This window comes from Coturnix japonica, chromosome 28 (assembly GCF_001577835.2).
Source record: "Coturnix japonica isolate 7356 chromosome 28, Coturnix japonica 2.1, whole genome shotgun sequence".
Classification (NCBI taxonomy): Eukaryota; Metazoa; Chordata; class Aves; order Galliformes; family Phasianidae; genus Coturnix; species Coturnix japonica.
The window spans coordinates 1,520,925-1,540,386 of record NC_029543.1 but is presented as its reverse complement, the minus strand read 5'-3'; the positions used below and the strand labels follow the sequence as shown (position 1 = coordinate 1,540,386).

General features: G+C 53.2%; 1 protein-coding gene across 20 annotated transcripts in view; it reads right to left on the bottom strand.

Moving 5' to 3' along the window:
- The window catches only part of TCF3 (transcription factor 3), a 54,044-nt gene that overhangs the window by 14,835 nt on the left and 19,747 nt on the right, over positions 1 to 19,462 (bottom strand). For 12 of the 20 annotated variants that reach the window (XR_001559704.2, XR_001559705.2, XM_015886498.2 and 9 more), the window contains exons 4-8: positions 10,823 to 10,896; positions 9,705 to 9,801; positions 4,986 to 5,053; positions 2,840 to 2,969; positions 1,759 to 1,811 (exon numbers count right to left, since the gene is read on the bottom strand). Coding sequence is in view for 18 of the 20 variants with exons in the window: in XM_015886498.2 (XP_015741984.1) it covers positions 1,759 to 1,811; positions 2,840 to 2,969; positions 4,986 to 5,053; positions 9,705 to 9,801; positions 10,823 to 10,896 (422 nt within the window). In the remaining 2 variants the exon portion in view is untranslated. Of the gene's footprint in view, positions 1 to 1,758; positions 1,812 to 2,839; positions 2,970 to 4,985; positions 5,054 to 9,704; positions 9,802 to 10,822; positions 10,897 to 18,742; positions 18,786 to 19,462 lie in introns of those variants that run through there. The other 8 variants (XM_015886511.2, XM_015886515.2, XM_015886516.2 and 5 more) reach the window with 5 other exon arrangements.

Below are 19,462 nucleotides of genomic sequence, written 5' to 3'. Positions count from 1 at the left end.
CCCAAAGCCTGGGGATGGTGGTGAGAGCCCCCCCCCAAAGCCTGGGGATGGTGGTGAGAGCCCCCCCCCAAAGCCTGGGGATGGTGGTGAGAGCCGTCCCAGCGTTGGCCAAGCGCTGCAGGAAGCGGTAAATCAGCGCCAAACCCCCCTGCACAACCCACCCCCACCCCCCCCCCCCCCGGCCCCAAACCCCGGCGTCGGCCTCGGGGACCTCCAGGTGAGGTCATTTCCTCCAGTTGGAACTGCCAGCACAGCGAGGGCCGGCCGGGGGCCGTGTACAGAGCCCTGGAGCTGTGAGCTGAAGGGATTTATAGCTGCGTGGTTGTTGGTTGTGTGTTATTATTATTGCTTTTCCCCCCCCTTTTTTAGTTCTCCTCACCCCCCCCCTCTGTTTTTCTGGTTTAAATGCACCAAGCAGGGTGGGACTGCAACACACTGAGAGCTGAGCACGCAGCCAACCCATAGAGGATGAGCATCGACCCCAATGGATGCAGCCCAGCTCCATTCCCAACATCCCACCTCTCTCCATCCATCCATCCACCCCCATCGGGGTCCCCACTCTGTGCCCATGACCCTCCATGTTCCCTTATTCCGTTGTTTCCGAAGCAGCTTCGGAAACTGCACATCCAAGCACTTTATTTTGAAGGAGAGGTTTTGGAACCTGTTTGTTTTGCACCAGCTCCAGCGATAACACGGAGCGGGGCCGCAAAGAGCCTTTGATCTGCTGCCGTTTGTCCCAACCCCCCATCACCCCCCTCCTCCTCCCCATACCACATAGGTGTGGATTTCTCCCCCCCCCCCCACCATCAGCGTGGAAGTTCAATAGCAGAATGCAAAGCTGAGGTCACTGCTGGGAAGGGGCTGTTTGGGGAGGGTGGGGGGTGGAAGCCATTAAAAGTTGGGGTGTGTAAAGCTGGATGCAAAGCATGCGTGGCACAGAACCCCACTGTCTATGGGGTGGGATCAGAGCTGGAATAGCCGGGCTGCAGGTGTTGGTGCTGACATGTGCATGGGGTCAGCAAACACCGAGTGACTCCTGGGGGGGCATCGGGGCCCTCTGAGCAGCACCAGCATGACAGGGAGCTCCCCAGCACCTTTGAAATCTGAGGCCAACAAAGGGCCATTTGTCAGAGCAATGCTTTCCCTACACGGCAGCCAGGCTTTGGGAGCTCTGAATTTCACACGGGCAGCAAGGTTTATCCCTATGAAAGCAGAATCTCTTTCCTTCGAGCTGAGCTCCCTACAGTGCATTGGGTCCCCCCGGCAGCACAGGGTGCAGTGCTACATCCCTCAGGTCCTTTGGGCACGCAGCACAGCCAGACAACTCTGCACCCCCCCTCCTCCCTTCCTGCAGATCCCATTACTCCGAGCCACAAAGCCATTGTTCAGTTCATTCCCTTCCAACAGCCGTAGGAGCATGGCTAACAGATTCCTGCAGCCTGCTCGGCTTTCCTATAAAGCAGCACGGGCAGTGCACACACCTGGAGCAGCCCCCAGCTGCCTGCGTGCCTCATGGCTGCTTTGCTTTCCTCCTGCACTGAAATCTGACCGTGTTGAATATTCCACTGCAGTGGGGCACTGTGATGTAACCTCAAAGCGATGGGGGTGGAGGGGTGAGGGCAGGACCCCTCCTGTCTGTGTTTGTGACCCCAGCCTGCAGTGCTTCCCTCTATCTCCTGTGTGGGGAGGGGTGGGGGAAGCCCTTCTCTCTCTGTATGGCTGGAGGTGGGGGTTAAAATAGGGGCCCCAAGCACTCACCGAGGAGGGGAGTCCAGGAGGCACCTTCCGAACCTTTTTGGGCTGTCCATCTGCTTGGGAGAGAAGATGAGAGGATGGGATTGTTTGAGAGGGAGTCAGCAGGGGGGAAAACAAACTCCAGCTAAACAGAAGGGCAGAACACACCAGACCCCAAATGTCCCATGGCCAAAGAAGGGTCAGTAATGGGAACAAGGAAGAGCCTCCCTGCTCCCCACCCCATATATAACCCTTAACTGTATTGAGGGTTGCATCCTAGAAGATGTTTTTTAGCCCATGCATAAGGAAAGCCCCACCGAGGTGCAGTGCAGGAGACAGGGGAGATTCATCATAGGATGAACCGAGGCAAAAAGAAATCATTCCCCAGGCTGGCAGTGCAGAGCAGCACTGTGTGAACATAGCAGGACCGAAATGAATGTCTTTGTCTGAAAGGCACTGGAAGGAACACACAGCACCGGGTCACTTCTGGTTTCGTTTGTTGGGGAAAGCCCAAAATAGAGACAGAGAGGTTCTGGTTGGGGGGTGTGGGGTGGAACTATGACGAAACCCCCAGATTCTGGTCAACTGGGTTTTGTCATTCGAAAGCAGGATTCGCACCCAGCCTTACCCTGCAAAGTGCCCCATGTCCAGGTGGGTGCCAACACAAACTGCTGCTCCTGGTGCTGGGTGTGGGGTTGTGGGGGGCAGCCCCAGTGCTGTTACATTACAGAGCCCCAATGGGGACCAGAAGCCCCCACAGCCACCTCAAAGCAGCCCCAGGTTTTCCAGGAACGACCACTGACGTGTGATGCGGCTTGAGGTGTTTATAGAAGAACCTCAAGCCATCTGCATCTGTAACCCAACCTGACATTTACCGGAAAAGAGGAAATTCCAAATGACTGAGAGTCCAAATTCCCACTTTTTAGGCTTTTTTTTTTTTCTTTTTCCCTTTGGAATGGGGGGGATATATTAAACCAAACAAGCAATAAAACAAGCAGATGCCAGATGTGCACCCAGATGAGCCCACGGCAGCAGCAGCAGCAGCAATGGGACTCGCCCTGCGGTCACCCAGCCGAACCAAAGCAATGTGACAATATCAACGTACCTATGCTGCTCTCAGCACCTCTCCTGCGAGGATTGTTGGGGTAAGAAAAATACTGAGACCCCCCCTTCACTCCTGTGGGGGAAAGCGTGCTCGGACTGGCGATTCCCATTTCGCTGGGCAGGAAACCGGTCTGCAAACAAGGAAAGGGAGAAAGCTCTGGGTGAGGATACTGGAAAAGCATTGAGCTCCCTTGGGGAGAACAGAGCTGCCTTCTACAGAGAGCAGCCAAGGGAAAAAGCAACGAGTCCGGGGACCAGGAGGAAAAATCAATAGGGGCTGGGGGGGGGATGTGTGCAATAAGATGAGGGGTTTCATGCCATGCGTTCTCCCTGATGCCCAGGGATGCACTCAGCAGGTGCTGGTGCCCCTCTGCTGTGCCCTGAACCCATTTGATCACAGCTGCAAGAGATGAGAGAGGTGACACCACCAGAGATCCCACCTGAGTCCTTCCCTGCCCAAAAGGCCACGGCCACGATCCCAGTCCATGGCACCAGCCAGACACACTGCAGAGCTGCAACGCCTTCACTTTGGCTGCTTTTCTTTTATGTTTTATCATGGAAAAGTGAAATCCCTCTTTCTGAAATGAGGAAAACTCCTCCCTTGTGTTTATCCGAGCTGACCTTGGGGCGCTGGGAAGCACAGGGAGACAGCAACCAGCCCAGCCCCACTGCTGGCCCTGGGACCGAGCTCTGTGCCTTTATAGGGAATTCACAAGGATGGCAAAGGGCCTCTGAGCCACAAAAGCTCCCTTTGAAGCATCTTCAGGGGCTGAGCTGAAAGAAAGGAGGGCTTCAAGCTTTTGAGACGCTGGGAAGAAAAATGCTCCGCTCTTAAAGCACGGCCTCCACCAAAAAGGGGTCGGGGAGGGAAAGAGGAGCTGTGTGTTCACAGCTGGTGACATTCCTGCAATCTGTTCCACTGGTCATGTTACCTCCGTGCTCAACGCTTTGGCGTGGCTGAACGGAGCAGGAGCTGAATGGGAGGGGATGGTGGTGGGCAGGTAACCCTGGGGGCACTGAGGTTTGGGGGTAAATCCCCGAGAAAGGGGCAATTTCTGCCCTATCCCTCACCCTGGGGACACGTCCCAAGGTTGCTCAGTGAGCAGGCAGCCATAAATCTGCCTCAACGAGGGCGTTGTGGGGAGGAAGAAAAGTGTTTTGGGGACAATAACATCCAAACAGGTCAAACCTCCCCCCTTAGTCCCCCCTCCAACCCCAGAATGGAAGCCAGCAGCAACAACTGCAGACAGCACTGTGATGAGAGGGGTTGGTGTCCCCCCACATCAAATGCTTCCATCCCACACCACTACCCCACCCGGCCCCATGTGCCTGCAGCCCCATTTGCCCACCCCATGTCTGTTACCTTATATCTATCCCCCCAGACCCCCCCCTCCACAAAACCCCAGCAAAACCATCACATTAAAAAGCCTGGCTTGGCATCTGTCCCGTTTTTATTTTAGCAGCTTCAGTGGTAAATTAAATCCACTCTGGCACGGGCAGCCAGCACAGCTGTTTCAGCAAAGGAAACATCCTCAGTTCAGAGAAGAGGAAATTATGACAAATTTGTATAAAATTAAAACACGTAATATGTGTGTGTGGACATGGAGAAAAGCAAAGCTGTCCAGCTGAGGGAGGGCTGTGCCCCTCCAGAACGCTGTGCTCTGTTCCCCAAACCTTGAGCTGTGTGCCCACCCCCCCCCTCAACCTTGACTGCAGGGATGAGCATCAGCCACAGGTTCTGAATGGCCACGGACCCAAACGCTGCCTGACCTCCAGCAAAATGATGGCACAGCAGCGCAGCAAATGCGGCACAGCTCTTCCCTTTGGCAAGCAATGGGGCGCTGGCCAAGGAGGCGTTTTACTCCCTTTTGTTTGCAGCCATGGGCTGATGGATGGAGGTGGTAGGGATGGAGGTGCCGGGCATGGGATGGGAGCAGAGAGAGCAGCGGTGCCAAGGTTGGCAGTGGGATGCGGAACCCCTGACCCCAATCCCAGCTCTGTCAGCTCGTCCCCTGAGCCCCCAGCACACACCAGGCACCGTGCAGCCCCTTCTGAGCTTTGCAGGACCTTGTGCCCGGAGCTGCCAGCACAGTGCTCACCCCTGGGCTCTCAAACAGCAAATAAGCCTCACTGTGTTCTACCCTTACCTGGCTCAGTCCTGGCATCCCGGCGTCTCTTCCAAACGTGGAGTACGAGGCTCTTTCACCGCTCTTCCCTACGGTGGAGAAGAAACAGAAAAGACGCTTTGTGTGATGGGGAAGCAGAACCCTGCACCCATCCCTCCCCGTCTCTGCAGCAGCTCCCTGTGCCTGCGAGCAGCAGGGAACAGCTCTCTATGAGAGCACAGCAGCGCCTTTAAGTGTGCGAGAGGCAGGGCTCGGTCCACAAACAGCAAAACCCCAAACCGGGGAAGTGCTCGTGGCCATGGAAACTGGCAGTTGGAGGCCAGAGCAGCACACACAGACACACACACAAAAAAAACACCCACCCAACACAACACAAACCTCCAGACATATTAAATAATAATAAAAAAAAAAAGCTCCGAGTTTGGCAGAAGCAGAGAGAACTCAGAGCCAGGAGGGAAGGAGGAGGCTGCATGTGCTTCCCATACAATGGGACGCTCCATCTTGGTCAGGCTCAGCTCCCACCCCTCGTGGATTATTTCCTGCTCCTTTTTCATTTGCTGGGTGTTCAACTTTCCAAAGGACAATGAATTCAATGGGAAAGTTCCCTCGCTGCTCACTTTGGCCCCATCCTGCAGGGTCCCCATGGCCCTGTGCTACCCACTCCCACCTGCACCCCATGATGCCATCTATTGATGCCCAGCACCCACATAGTGCTGAGAACACTGCTGTCAAGGGGGAAAAAAGCACAAAGAAACACAATACGTATGATGAAATGTTTCCATGCTGAGGTCCTCACAGTCACCTCTATGGGGTGAAGTGTGTGCCTGGCATGCAGCACCCATGGGTGCTGGGGGTGGGGGATTGGGACTCCTGGTCATCATACAGCAACAGCCTATGAGTGGTGCTGCTGGGGAACTGGAAATGGTGACCAAAAGGCTGTGACCAGCAGCAGGACAGCCCCATCCCAGTGATGGGAACTCGCATGGATGCAGCTGGTGGTGATGGGGCCACCCCAAAAACCCCTTCTCTAAAATGGGGTGATGGCATCCTGCCTCCAGGCTGCTGCAACGAGCAAAACCGGCAGGGGAGGATTTGGCCAATCTGCTTAACCTAAAGCCCTCAGATACAGGCTAATGCACCAGGGCGACACTGGGGCTACAAACCCTGCTGAGAGCTCTTGGGGAGCAGCTGAAGATGGTGGGGAGAAAACTGCCCCGAGTCACCCCCCATGATGGGAACGTGATGGGCTGCTCAGTTCACAGCCCCCAGCACTGATTTCAATGCAGGGATGGTGAGTTCAGCCCAATCTTCTGAGCAATCCTGGAGCTGCAAAGCCAAACCTGAGAGCCCCAAAGGGATGGGGTGAATCCAGCCTGGCCCTGCTCTCTCCATCCCAATTGGGAGACATGCTGGGCCCCGCCACAGCCTTGCTGCAGAGGCTTAAACATTAAGTAAACAAAGGTCAGGATGTCAGAGGACAGATCTCTTAAATGACCTAATTTCTAAAAGAGCTTAGCAGCTATATTTGCTGTGGTGTGACACAAATAGCTCAGCAGGTTGTGTCACTGGGGAGGGGGGGGGGGGGAGGGTCATGGCTGCTCCCAAACCAGAGGGAAACCAGGGCAATCCCAGCCCTCTACACGGCAAACCCATCACTGCTCCCACCCACCCAATGGCACCCCGATCCCAAACCCACCACGGAAAGCAGAACAGCCATATGACAACCGCGAGCATCAAGTCTGCTCAGTGCCTCTCCCCAAACCTGCTGCTTTTCATCTGATGTTTGTTCTTTTGTGCCTCGTTTGATTCATGTCAGAAGCAAAGTGTGCCTGGTACCAGCAATCTGCTGCATGCTTTGATCAGCAGCGGTGTGAGGGTGGGAGGAACTTCAGAGGGAGAGGCATCCCTCAATCCTGCACTGGGATAATGCAGAAAGAGGTGAAAATCTCGGCAGCTGAGATTGTAAATTTAGTTTGGTAGGAAAATGAGGCTGGAGGGATGGCAGAGAGGGAGGGATGGTGGAGAGGGAGGGATGGTGAATGCTGAGGAATGGGGAGAGATGGCAGATTTCTTGGCTCTGGGGTTTGGCAGAGCCTGGAGGTTCTGGGCAGGAAATGGGACGAAGCTCCAACCAAAGAGCACAGACTGGGATGGAAGCAGCGCAATGTGACAGGAATGTCCCCAAATGCCACCTCCAAATGACCGAATCCTGCTATTCTGACAGCATTCAGGTGGACAGATAGGATGGAAAGTTGGGGAATAAATCATTACATCAGGATCCCTTTTTGTGGGGAAGACACTGGGATGAGCACGAGCACCTCCCCTCCAACATCCAGGGTTAAGTAGAGTTGTGGGTTTGCCTTTTCTCCCCCCAAGACAAGCCCCAGTGACAGACATGCAAGGGAAGGGGACCCAACATACCCATAGATTAAGCCAACACCCCCTGGGCACCCAAGTGCCTCCCAGGGCTCTCAGTATCGCCCCAGCCCCAGCTCCCATCCCCTGCCTGCCCCAGCCCTGCTAACTCCATCACAACTCATCCTGGGGAGGAAGGAGAGGCAAAGCCCAGGCTGGAATAGGAGAGAGGAAGGAATATGTTAACAAAGACCAGAGGAGCAGCAACCAGCCCTGTCTGCAGGAGGATTAAAAGTACTGTCCAGGAAGAAGAAAACCCACAACAGCTCACTACAAGATTTGAGACACCCCTCTGAAAAGAAGCTAATTACTAGAAATAATTGCTAGAAAGAAATCTGTTATGGCTTATCAGTTTCCCTCCTGTTTAAGCAATGCCCCCCCAGCCATCCACCCCCCAACAGAAAGGGAATGGGTGAAAGAGTGACTGATTTTGTAAGATGGGTGATTTAAAACACAAAAATCCCTCCTCTCCCAGCACCTCGTGCCACCCAGGGGGACCTTTTGGGAAAGCAGGGAGTGACAGGGAGGTGACATCTCCAAAGCTCACACTTCCCTCCCACTCTGCTATTGCAATCCTATGCAAAAAAGACCGGGGTGGGTTTTTTTCTTTGATTCTCTCTCCTTCCCTCTCATCTTCCCTTGAAGATTTTTGCCACTTGAAAAAAGTTTTCAGCAGCAGTTTGGTAAAGAGGAAGAGAAAACCCCACCTGTGGTCTTCTTCCACGCTGCCGTTCTCAGCGCAAGAGCACAGAGGCGAAGCAAAACCTATGTATTTATCTTGGAACCTGCCCCTGGGGTTGGTGTTTTCTCCTTCAGCCACATTCAATTTTAGGAACAAAAGTGACTTTGAAATGGCAGGAGGCCCCCACCCCTCCTGTCTGGTTTGATGGTGTGGCTCAGAGTGCTTTGCCTGGAATCAGGGGCATTGCCAGCACTCAAGGGGACAGTGCAGGGTGTTGGTGCCAAGCGTGGTGCTCGATAGCAGTTAAAGGATGTCACCCAATGTCACCCATTGGGGCACAGAGACTCCAGTTCCACGTGCCAGGGAGCAGCCAGCTTGGCAGCCACGCTGCTTGCCAAGCACCCGGAGCCCTGGCTTTGAGTGGAAGCCAAACGTGTCCTCTTCTCCCTGCACACATCAAAGGGGAAAGCTCCACGTTCCTCCCCAGGCTCCTTCTCATCTGGAAGCTCTTAGGGCTGCCTTCGCCCCCGGCATGGGAGGGTTTCTGCCCCAGCTCACGCCCCAACAAACCCTGCTGCATGACATCAAGGCTCCCCTGGCCTATGAAGAAACATTTCTTATGCTTTGCTTACATCCTTGCGGGGCAGGAAACAAGAAGGGATCACCTCCCTTGCAGAGGGGCAGCAGTTGGGAGCTGCTCAGAATCACTCTGCCATCTTCACAAGGTGAAGGGCAACCAAATGTAGCAGAGCTCAAAGAGAGCCCCAAACACAGGCAGGAGGAGGAGGAAGCGTGTTGACAGCAGCTTCCCAGTGCCACCCTGCTCTTCTTCCCTTTTCTGACCTGCTCCAGAGGAGGAACTTCTGTGCCCAGTGGGGATTTTCTGTTTCAGACTCAATGCTCCCTCCTCATTCCCCCACTTCCAATCAGAGGGTTCCACCCACCACTGTGCGGGCAAAGGTGGGGAGGAATAACCCCAATTCCTAATGCCATTACAGCTCTCTAAGTCCTTCAGGATGGATATTTTCTGCTCTTAATCTCTCCTTCCACCTCCAAGGGAGAGGGAAGATGGGTAAAGTGCTGTACACAGGATCACTGTCATGGGCACGATGAGGTGTGTTGTCCCTTGTGCCATAGAAGGTGGACAGAGAGGGTTCTGCTTGAGCAAAACACAAGACAATACTCCCCAGACCCCACCACAGGAGCAGGGAGCTCTCTGTGGGGATCACAATGCCTGGGGCAGCAGGGCTGTGGGACAAAGCCCCCATGAGCCTGTTATGAGACCTTAATGATGAGCTGTGCCTGTTGTCCCTCTCTCCATGCCTCTCCAACCCTGATTAGCAGCTCCTTGAGAGCAAACTCAGCCCTTCCTGTACCAGTAGAGCCAGAATCAACCTGTTACTGCCCTCGAGTGCTACCGTAAAACAGGGAAAAATAATTGTGCCCATAAATACAGGGGCTGCCGTGCACATTAAGTGCTGATGAGACCCTCTGGCCAACAGCTGCTTTAACCACAGCTCCGACAGCAGGTCTGCAGGAGGAAGAAGTGATGCTGGCCAGTGCAAATGCTCCCAGGAAGTGTGTGTTGCTGTTAGATCAACCCTGCTTTGAGCCCACAGTGTCAGGCAGCAGGAGGCACTCACCCACTAGTCCAGGTCCCAGGAATGGAGATGAAGACAAGCTGTTGTGCGACGGCAGGTCCCGGTGCTCGCCGTAGTGGGGGCCTTCACCATAGCTCTGCTGAAGCAACACAGACAGCGATCATCAGGGATGCTGAGCCAAATGCTGAGTGTGGGATATGTATCTATGTGTGCCCCATTTGATGTGGTGAGATGCTGCCTGATGCAATAGAAGGGGAAAAGACCCAAGCTGCTACTTGATGGGTACCCCCTGGAGATGCCAAAGGCCCTGGTGAGCCTCTGAGACACATCAGTTGCACTGCACAGACCTGCTTTGGAGAGGCCAGGCTGTCAGGGAGCAGCATGAAGGGTCAAAATCAAAAGGACCTTGTAAACAGGACACAGAGAAATGATCCCATCCTTGTGGCAGGGAGCGAGGCAGTGAGGCTGGGGCATTTGGAGGGGACACAGCACCAAAGCAGGGACCCACAGGGTGTTATAGCCCCAGGCTGGTGGCTCCTGATGGGGTTCTGCCCTCACTCAGTGCCCACCAGGTGAGGAGCAAAGAGCCCCAGAACCCATTGAGTTGAGGGGAGCGGAGGGGAAGAGGAACTCTATAAAAATGAGAAATGACACAGAGCTGCTCCACCACTGACCTAAGGGAAGGGAACGGTGCCATCATGAAAACGAATCACACAAACCCATTAAAACATGAGCATCTGTCAAAAAAACACCATTTCAATTAAGTTAATGTCTTTTCTCTCTTCTCCTCCTCGGGCCCCAGCTCTATGCTGTTCAGTTTCTGCTGTTTCATGCTGAAGCCTTCCCAGTGCTCCCCAACTCCATCTCCATTTGGAGACCTCTCCCACCCTATTGTAATAAACCTGCATCTCCCCATGCCCAAATCTGAGCACAGGGAGAGGGGAGAAGGCAGACTGAAGGGCTGCACGAGGGTTTGGAGTAGAGACAGGCTCCCCTCTGCCTGCTGACCCCCTTCCAAGAACAGAAACGTGGCCCAAAATGGGGCAAAAAAAGGCAGTTCTAGGGTCAGGGCTGCCCTGGGCACAAATGCATGCTCTGAAAGGTACAACAGAGGCCCCGTTTATTTTCCTTTGAGCTCAGTGTTTGTGCTCCATCCTTACCCTTCCTTGGTCAAACGTGGAGCTGTTTTGATCTCCCGTTCCCCAGGAACCTGATCCCGGTCTTTCATCCAAACCTAGAGAAAAACAGGAAGAACAAAGGTTACTCTTGCTTTATCAGCAAAGCCTCAAAGGTGTTCTCGTAAAATTAACTCTTCCTTCTACAAACAAAACAATATTTTCATTAATAAACCACTTCCACTCAGCACGACCCCATCATCCTCTCCTCTCCATCCCCACCTTCCCACCTCTGCTGGGAGTTTATCCCACCAGCTTCAAAGCAAATCCCACACCAGCTTTGGAAATGCTTCAAAACACAGTGGGAAGAGGAGAAACAAACACAGTAACTCTGCTTCATTCCGAGACCATTGCAAACCAAGAACCGACTGCCTCCACCCCGCTGCTGATTTTTGCTTGTGGGAACAGTGTGCAAAGATCTGCCTGGTGCTCAGTGCTTCAACATCCAACAGCCTCAATAGGCTGAGGGCACGTTACTGGGGCTCATAGTGGTTTTGTGGCTATTTTTGCTTGAAGCTGCTGTGTTCCTGCAGGTGAAGGGGGATGGCACCACTGGGCTGAGCACAGCACGCTCTCACCTGTGTTGTTTCCAGCCCTCCAAAAGCCCCTCTCTCTCATCACGTTGGTTCAGTCCATAATGGCAGCGAACCAAGAGGAGGCTTTTGCAGCGCTCTCGTGGTAGGAACTGCTTTCCTTTCATCTGCTGCCAGCTCCTCTCAGGCTGCACCTTGGGCTGCAAAGCCTCAGCAAGGTGTGAGCTCATGCCCTGAGCCCCATCCCCATGACCAGAGGATCCCACAGCCCTCCATCCGCTCCATTGGGGCTCCACTGACCCCAAGAGCTGTGGGGTTTAGGGGGGTCCATGGGGTGCAGCCGGGGTGGGCAGGCTCCCATTTCATTTTAGCAGAGCTGATTATTATGGCAAACACGGCGGGTATTTGTCTCCTCCGCTCCCCTTACTGTTCATTTAACCAGAAACTTCTTTCAAATTACATCCTTCTATTTCTGTGCCTTTGTGTTAATCATTTCCCCAGAGAATTGGTGTTTAATTGCTGTCTAATTTGCATAATTATGCATATTAATCTCCACACCTAATGAATATTCATACTTCTCATTTAGATTTTGTTTTCTAATCAAAAATTTCCAATGTGATTACTGTGCAGAGCAGGGATAAGCCTCTAATAATACCTTGGATACTAGGGAGAATTACTGCCAATTCTCCCACCTCCTACTTCCTAGAATAAACTTTTGCTTTGCTAATGTGTTTTTCTAAAGCAATTCATCTGCATACCCCGCAAACACCAGTGGAGATCAGGAAGCAGAGCTGCTCCTTCCCTTTGCTTGGCTCTCACATGCTGGGGACACGAGGACAGTGCCAAGCTTGCATGGCAGCAACCCACCATCCCCACCAATGAGGCCCTGAATGACTTTGGGTACCTGGAAACTCACCGTTAATTTCTTGCCTGAAGATCCTATAAAAAGAAAATGGAATATTCCCATTTAGGGTGTCCCAAGGAGGGGGATGAGCAGCATCCTGCTGCCCTAAGCTGAGCCTGAGGGGCTCAGGTGCCTCTGGGCACTGGGGACCTCTCCAAAGTCCCTTTATCACCTTGATGCATTGGGGAAATCCACTTTTTACATGGGTAGACAGCAATAGGACAAAGCGAAATGGTTTTAAGCTCAAGGAGGGAAGGTTTAGATGGAAGGGATGCTCTTTACAGAGAGATACAGCTGCCCAGAAAGGCTGTAGATGCCCCGTCCATGGAGGGGTTCAAGTTGATGGAGCCCTGGGCTGGCTGGCTAAGTACTAGATCTGGAGGCTGGTGGCCCTTCCTGTGTCAGGGATGTGGGAACCTAATAATCTTTAGGGTCCCTTCCAAACCAATCCATTCTATGATTAACACAGAGAGGCTTTTGCTTTGCTTCCCAGCCAGCAAACAGAGCACACAGCTCACGGACAGCACAGGGGTCTGAAAGACCCCAACAGCTGCCCCATAGCCAGAGTGGGGCTGGTAGAATGTCTCACCCCATAACCAGAACGTGAGTGTAGAATGCCCCACTGCAGCCTGCAGCTGTTGGGAGAATTCAGGTGCAGGAAGCTGCCCCATGCTCATCACCAGGCTGCTCTTCCCTCCCTTCCTATCAGCAAGGAGCTACAATTTGGCAGCAAAAACCCTCTGCTGCATCCACGAGCATCCCAAAGGTCAGCCAAAAGCAGGTGCTTCTCAACCAGCACCCACCTGCTCTGCGCAAAAAGAAACACCCAGCACCATGACAAGAACAAAACAACATGAATCCATTGCACGGCTGCAATGGGGCACAGCACAGCCCCATAGCTCTGCAGTGCTCACCCCCCAAGTGTGGGGTGCTCAGACACCCACACACGTTGCATGCAGCTGCTTCATTTCTGCAGCAAAAGCGGGTTGGGGCACGCTTGACAATTCGGAAAACAAGTGGAAAACAGGAGCTGCGCCTCCTTCTCTCCATTAATACAGTTATTAAAAAGCGCACAGATTAATTGTGCATTTTAATAACCCTGGGCATGAATATTCATAACGCATTTCTTGCTCGTGTTCTAATTAAAACGTACTAATAGAATAAGATGTAGCTGTCAGACAGTCGTGGGGTTTTTTTATCCTTTACGTTTTTCTGTGGCACAGAAGAGCTGATAGACAACAACTGCTCCGAGCTCTCGGGGTGGATAGAAGGAATTCAGCCACACTGAGCTTGACCTGAAGCCTTCAGAACACAGGGTACAACTGGAGAGCATCATGGCTTTGCATTGGGATGGGAAGGTCCAACACAGCCCAGGGGTGGATGGATGGAGGTGGGATGCCAGCAGGAGAGCCCCGGTGCTCCACCCTAATTTGATTTGAAGCAGAGGTGACAGAAGGCTGCTTGATAAACACTTCCAAATTAAGCTGCTTTGCGTCCTAATCGCTCTGGCGATCAGCCCTGCAGCAAAATCTCTGCTAAAAGGGATTTGAAATCAATAAAATTAGTCGACTGGTAATTAGCTTTAAGGCCCAGGCGAACCGGCGGGGCTGTTTTGTCCCCTGCAGCAGAATAAAATCCCATAGCTGCATCATAGAGTCATGGGATGGATCCTGGGGAAGCCCCCACAGGGGGAGAGCCCCACGTCTCTGTTTATTTACCAGCCCCATCCGTCCTTGCAGAGGAACAAACAGGTTGGAAGGGAAGGCGGTCGTGGGCTGTTTACAGGACGTGGATTGTGGATGGGACCATACAATGTGTTCACTTCCCTTTCCCGGCGTTGGACAAAACAATTCCGCCTCTAATACACAAAATAAACCCAGGGTGAGCAGTGCTGAACACCTGGAGGGCAGCTCGGGACGCTCAGCCCAAGGGGCACAGCTCCCATTCACATCCTATGCTGCCTTAAAATGATCACGTTTTGGCTGCAGAAGTTCCATATGCAGAGGGAGGGGAAAGCTTGGGGTCCCCAGTGGGAAGTAAAATGTCAGTGGATCCCATCCACAATCCCCAAAGCCACCAATGGGGACTGCCTTACAAAGGGATGTTAGATGGGATGATGCAGATCAACACAGATCTACTCCCCCCAAACCATAGACCTGGGGCTTCCAAACATCCCCCCTCTATCTCTTTAGTTGGGATGGTGAAAGCCCCAAGAATCCAAAGCCACCCCCCAACCCAGAGGGGATGCCTGGTGTTATCCCCCTCCCCAAAGGAACACTCACGGATCATTTGGATTTAAAGAAAAGAGCTGATGCCACCATTTCAGTGCTCGTTAATTCCTGTGCTCAGCAGCTGCTCTGGCACTGGGTTCTGGTTCAGCAGTTTCTGCCTGGTCCACAATGGGAGAAGGGCTGTAGGAAAGATTTGGGGCTGGGGGAATATGGGAGAGGTACAACATAGGGCAAGGGGAGCGATCCATATCCCATTGGCTATGGGTAAGGGATGAGTATGGGGACAAAGCAGGAGAGAAATGAAACCTACAGACAGAACAAAGGCAGAAAGAGGGGGGGAAAAAAGGCATTGTAATACTCACGGTCTTTTGGAAGATGGTCTGGGAGGTGGTGATGGAACCAAGAGGAGGGATGGGGACCCAGTCACCCAAAGGTAATGGGGAGCAGAGCGAGCCTGCCCATAATTCAGCCCTAATTCATTGCAGTGGTGGGAAAATGCTGCATCGTGGCCCTTCAGCCCAGAGGAGGGGTCATTCCATGGCCAGAATGACAGCCAATGGGACCAAGAGAAAGCAGTGAGATCTATGGGCCTCCCTAGCAGAGCTGGGCTTCCCAGAGCCCAGCAAGGCCAAGAGATGCCGCAGGGAGAAAGAAAACAAACCTGTGACGACAAGCAAAGGGAAGAAAATAAACCTTCCAGTCCAAAACACTTCCAGCAGCTGTAAAAACAAAGGGCCAGCCATGGCCAAACAACACCACAAAGGAGTGGCATGAAAGGGAATGGGGACAACACGGAAAGGGGATGGAGGACAACATGGAGCCTCCTGATGCACTCGGTGCCTCCCAAAGGCCAGCAGCTCATGGGACAAACCTGCACGTGTCCCTTGTCCCAGCCTCTCCACAATGACCCTACCTTCATCCACAGCCTCTATGGGAGGACCGTACCCATGTCCCTCATCTCCATCCCCTCCAGGAGGGCCCTACCCATGTCTCCTCCATTCCCAGCCCCTCTAGGAGGACCCTACCCATGTCCCCTCATCTCCATCCCCCTTAGGAGGATTCTATCCATGTCATCTCCTCATCTCCATCCTCTCCAGGAAGACTCTACCCACATCCCCTCCATCCCAGCCCCTCTGGGAGGACCCACAGTGACCCCTTGACACCCCAAATCCCCACCCCGAAGACCATACATGTGCTTATAACACCTTTAACGGAACAACAGCCCTACAAGCCAACCTCAGCATGAGCAAAGCCCAATGAGAACCACTCCACATCTTCATCATCCCTTGCATTCAACACCATCACTGTGTTTGTGACCACAAAACAATTCAAATCCAGCAGATCGATGCTTATTCATACAGCGAGGCGTTATATTCCATTAAACAGAGAGCTCTGGGCAAAGGAGGAAACCTGCAGCCTTTTTCCAGCTCATTTGCTACACCACAAAGTTGCAGGCTCATGAAAGATGCGGACACATCACGCTGCCCAAAGACAGAATTCATTTTGCTGAGCCCCGGGGATAAAATACGACGGCTGTGTGTTCCATAGGAAGGTGCAGACAACGGTGGGTTATGGGGACACAAACAGACACCATACACACCCACCCAGGCTATTTTAGCGCAGAGTTTTTACCTCTATTTCCACTCCCATTTGCATCTTTCCAAGCATTGTTTCATTTGCAATGTAAAACCGAATGAGGGTGGTGGTGGAGATGAAACTACCTCTTGTTGCAGGGGAGGGGTGGAAAGCTTCTCCCACTCGCCCTCCATCACCTGTGGGGTAGAATAGAACCCAAGTGCCCACTTGGTGCCACCCAACCATCACAGGGACATCAGAGGGACACTGAAGGAGAAGGGATCCTTGGTGTCCCCCTGGGATGAGTCCCCAGAGCGGTGCCAGCATTGCAGTGGTTAAAAATTAGACAAATTGATGCTCAGCTCCAAATAACGTGGATCACGGCTGAACACAGCCACATTGGTGTGGACTTGGGGGTTTCTGAAGGTCTCCTATTTAGGGAGGAGGCTTATCTATGAGTGTACTCCCTGCAGTTAAGAATGCAGCAGTGCACCCCATCAGCTTTCATGGAGTTAGAAGGGAAGAAAAAGATTATGTCTTTAGTGAGAGTGTGTGTGGGGGGAGAGGAGAGATGAGGGGAAGGAGAAAGCAGGAGCTTCTTCTCCATACGGGGGTCCCATAGGGCTGCCACTCTGCACCACTGGTCCCCAACACTCCACCCCCAGAGCCCAACCATGCATCCCCAGCCCCTAACACTGAACCCTCAGCCCCAATCCTGAACCCCCAGAGCCCAACCATGCATCCCCAACCCCTAACCCTGAGCCCTCAGCCCCAACCATGCATCCCCAGCCCCAGCCCTGCACCCCCAGACCCCAACTATGCATCCCCAGCCCCTAACCCTGAGCCCTCAGCCCCAATCCTGAACCCTCAGACCCCAACCCTGCACCTCCAGCCCCCAACCTCGTACCCTCAGCCCCATTCAGGATGCCTCGACTCGCACAGGATGCGACGCACGGAGCCGACTCGATCTCTCTGGCCCCGATGATTCAGCCCACAGGAAGGCTCATCGAAGAAGAATTGTTCGACACAATGAGAAAAACTTTCCCAAACAAAGTGTTCTCCACACCACCTGCCTCCGTTCGGGGCCGAGCTGAGCCCTGAGCTCCAGCTTTTGTTTGCAAATCGCTTCAAGACCTCCGTTGCCACAACAAAGCTTTGTCTTTTTTCCCCCCCTTTTCCTTATCCAAAAGGATGAGGCTGAATGTGGGGCTCCCCACTGGACCCCCAAATTGCCCCCATCACGCTGGAACAACGCAGCACTGCAAATACAGCATTGCAACCTTCTATATCCAGAATACACATGGCCAGGCTTCTAGGATCCCCAGGGCAAACCCAACAGCCATTCTTGGGTTTCTGGGATCCCAAAGCAGCTCACAAGGCTCAGGATTTGGGGGATAACCCCATTTGTAACCAAGGAGCGTCCCCTCTGGGCACCAATTCCAGTGGAGCTCAGGCATCACAGTGAGAGGTATTTACCTTCAGAATGGTTTAAGGACAGATGTGACCTATTTAGAGCTCTGCCAAATATTTCGGTAATTGAATATACCATCGATTATTTAAATTGCATTAAAAAGGGCCGCGTTTGATCTCCTTGCTACTAAGAAGCACCGTTTCCAAGATCCATGGCTTTTTATCCCCCCCCCAACCCCTCCTTTAAATATAAATACTTCAAGATGTTCGTCTGTCCCTTCCCCTGCTAAGAATCCACATCTTGGCATAACCACACTCCATGTTCCATTTCTGCCCCTAAAGCCAAGGGGACACAGGGAGAGCTCACCTGAACACAATCAGCTCTGCTTTAAAGACCCATTGAGCATCGCCCCAAGCTTGGTGAGAAATCATTGCTACACTACAGCTTTAGGCTCTGACCACCCAAAGGAGCCCCTGCTTCACAAGTCACCTCTGCTGTCCCCAAGCCCTCACTGTCCCTGGGCACACAGGGAGGTGCCAGCAGATGGCACTCAGTGTGTGCCACAGCTCCTACAGGTCCAGGAATGAGCAGCACTTGTCCCTGCAGTGCATCTCACACCATTCCCTGGGTGCAACCCGGGCATCCCCTACCAGCTCCTTGGGAACCACATGCAGATCTGCAAGTAGATCCCATTGCTCTGACCCCTCTCAATGCCACCTTGGGGCAGGCACTGATCTATTACTCAATGCTGCTCATTTTCTCTCCCTGTTCTGCAAACCTGTGCAAGCAGCAGCCCAGCCTCATCCGCACTGCACACCATCCAGATGCTGCCATACACCACAGCCAGGCAGGGGTTGGGTTCCTTTCTAAAGCCAGATTAAATGAAACCACGATACAAGGGACGATGTGCCTCCCACTGCTCCCACCAAGCACAGGTCAGGGTCTGCAGGCAGCCAGAAGCCCTGCGGTGCTGCAGGGCCAGCATCCAGCCATGCACTGTGCTGCTCTGTTAGCAGACTTAAGGGACTTACGCTACAGAAGAAGGCAGAGAAGCAGCAAAAAAAGACAAGAACTCTTGCATCCTGCTCCCACTCCTGCCCCCATAGCAGCACAGGACCCAGCAGCGGGCACAGCACATCTCCATCACCCCCCTCCCACCTCCAGATCCCCTCCAGCTGATGCACTGGGAATGATTCCATCCTACACCCCAAGCCAAACCCCCCATGCTGCCCAATGCTGGTGGGCACCTACCCCTGTGCAGCCTGTGCAGCGCTGCCATGTCCACAGCACAGCTGCAGCCCTGAGCTCTGCGTCCCATCCCTGCGCTGCTCCTCCTCCGGCCGCCCCGTCCCTGCCCACTGCCTTTGTTTAGAGTTCACTCTAAGGACAGGCAGAGGCACTTAAAAGAAAGTTAACGAGGTTTATGGCGTGGATTAAGTTTACCAAGGGGGGGGGGGTTATGATGCCCTGCATGGGGAGTTGAGAGCATGGAGCAAAACAGAGAGCACCCCGGGGCAATGGGAAGCGCAGGGTAAACTCAAAGTGCCCTTACCCACAGCTGTGATCCCCTTGGCACCAGCTCCGTGAATGGCCAAGGTCAGGGCTTGGCTGCACCCCTCCGATCACGTCCACATGGCAGCTATAGAGAAGCTGTTTGCCCTCTAACAAAAGCCATCCCCACCCCATCCTGCCCGGCTCTGTTGTGGTGATATGGGGGATTTGTCTGGCACGGCTCAACTCGCTGCTTATTGTCTTGTTCTCCTTTATCTGTGGATCTCAAAGCGTTTTTATAAATGTTCAAACCTCAAAGCCACTCTCTCCAGGGAACAAAACTGTTTCGTGCTATTGTACCTATAAGAAAGACTTGCCCTAAAATTAAGGCAGTGCTGGAAGTGCAACGGCAGAGCCCGGAGCTGACGCAGCTTTATGGCACAATGCAAAGATAAATACCTGCATGGACCAACTCTGCCA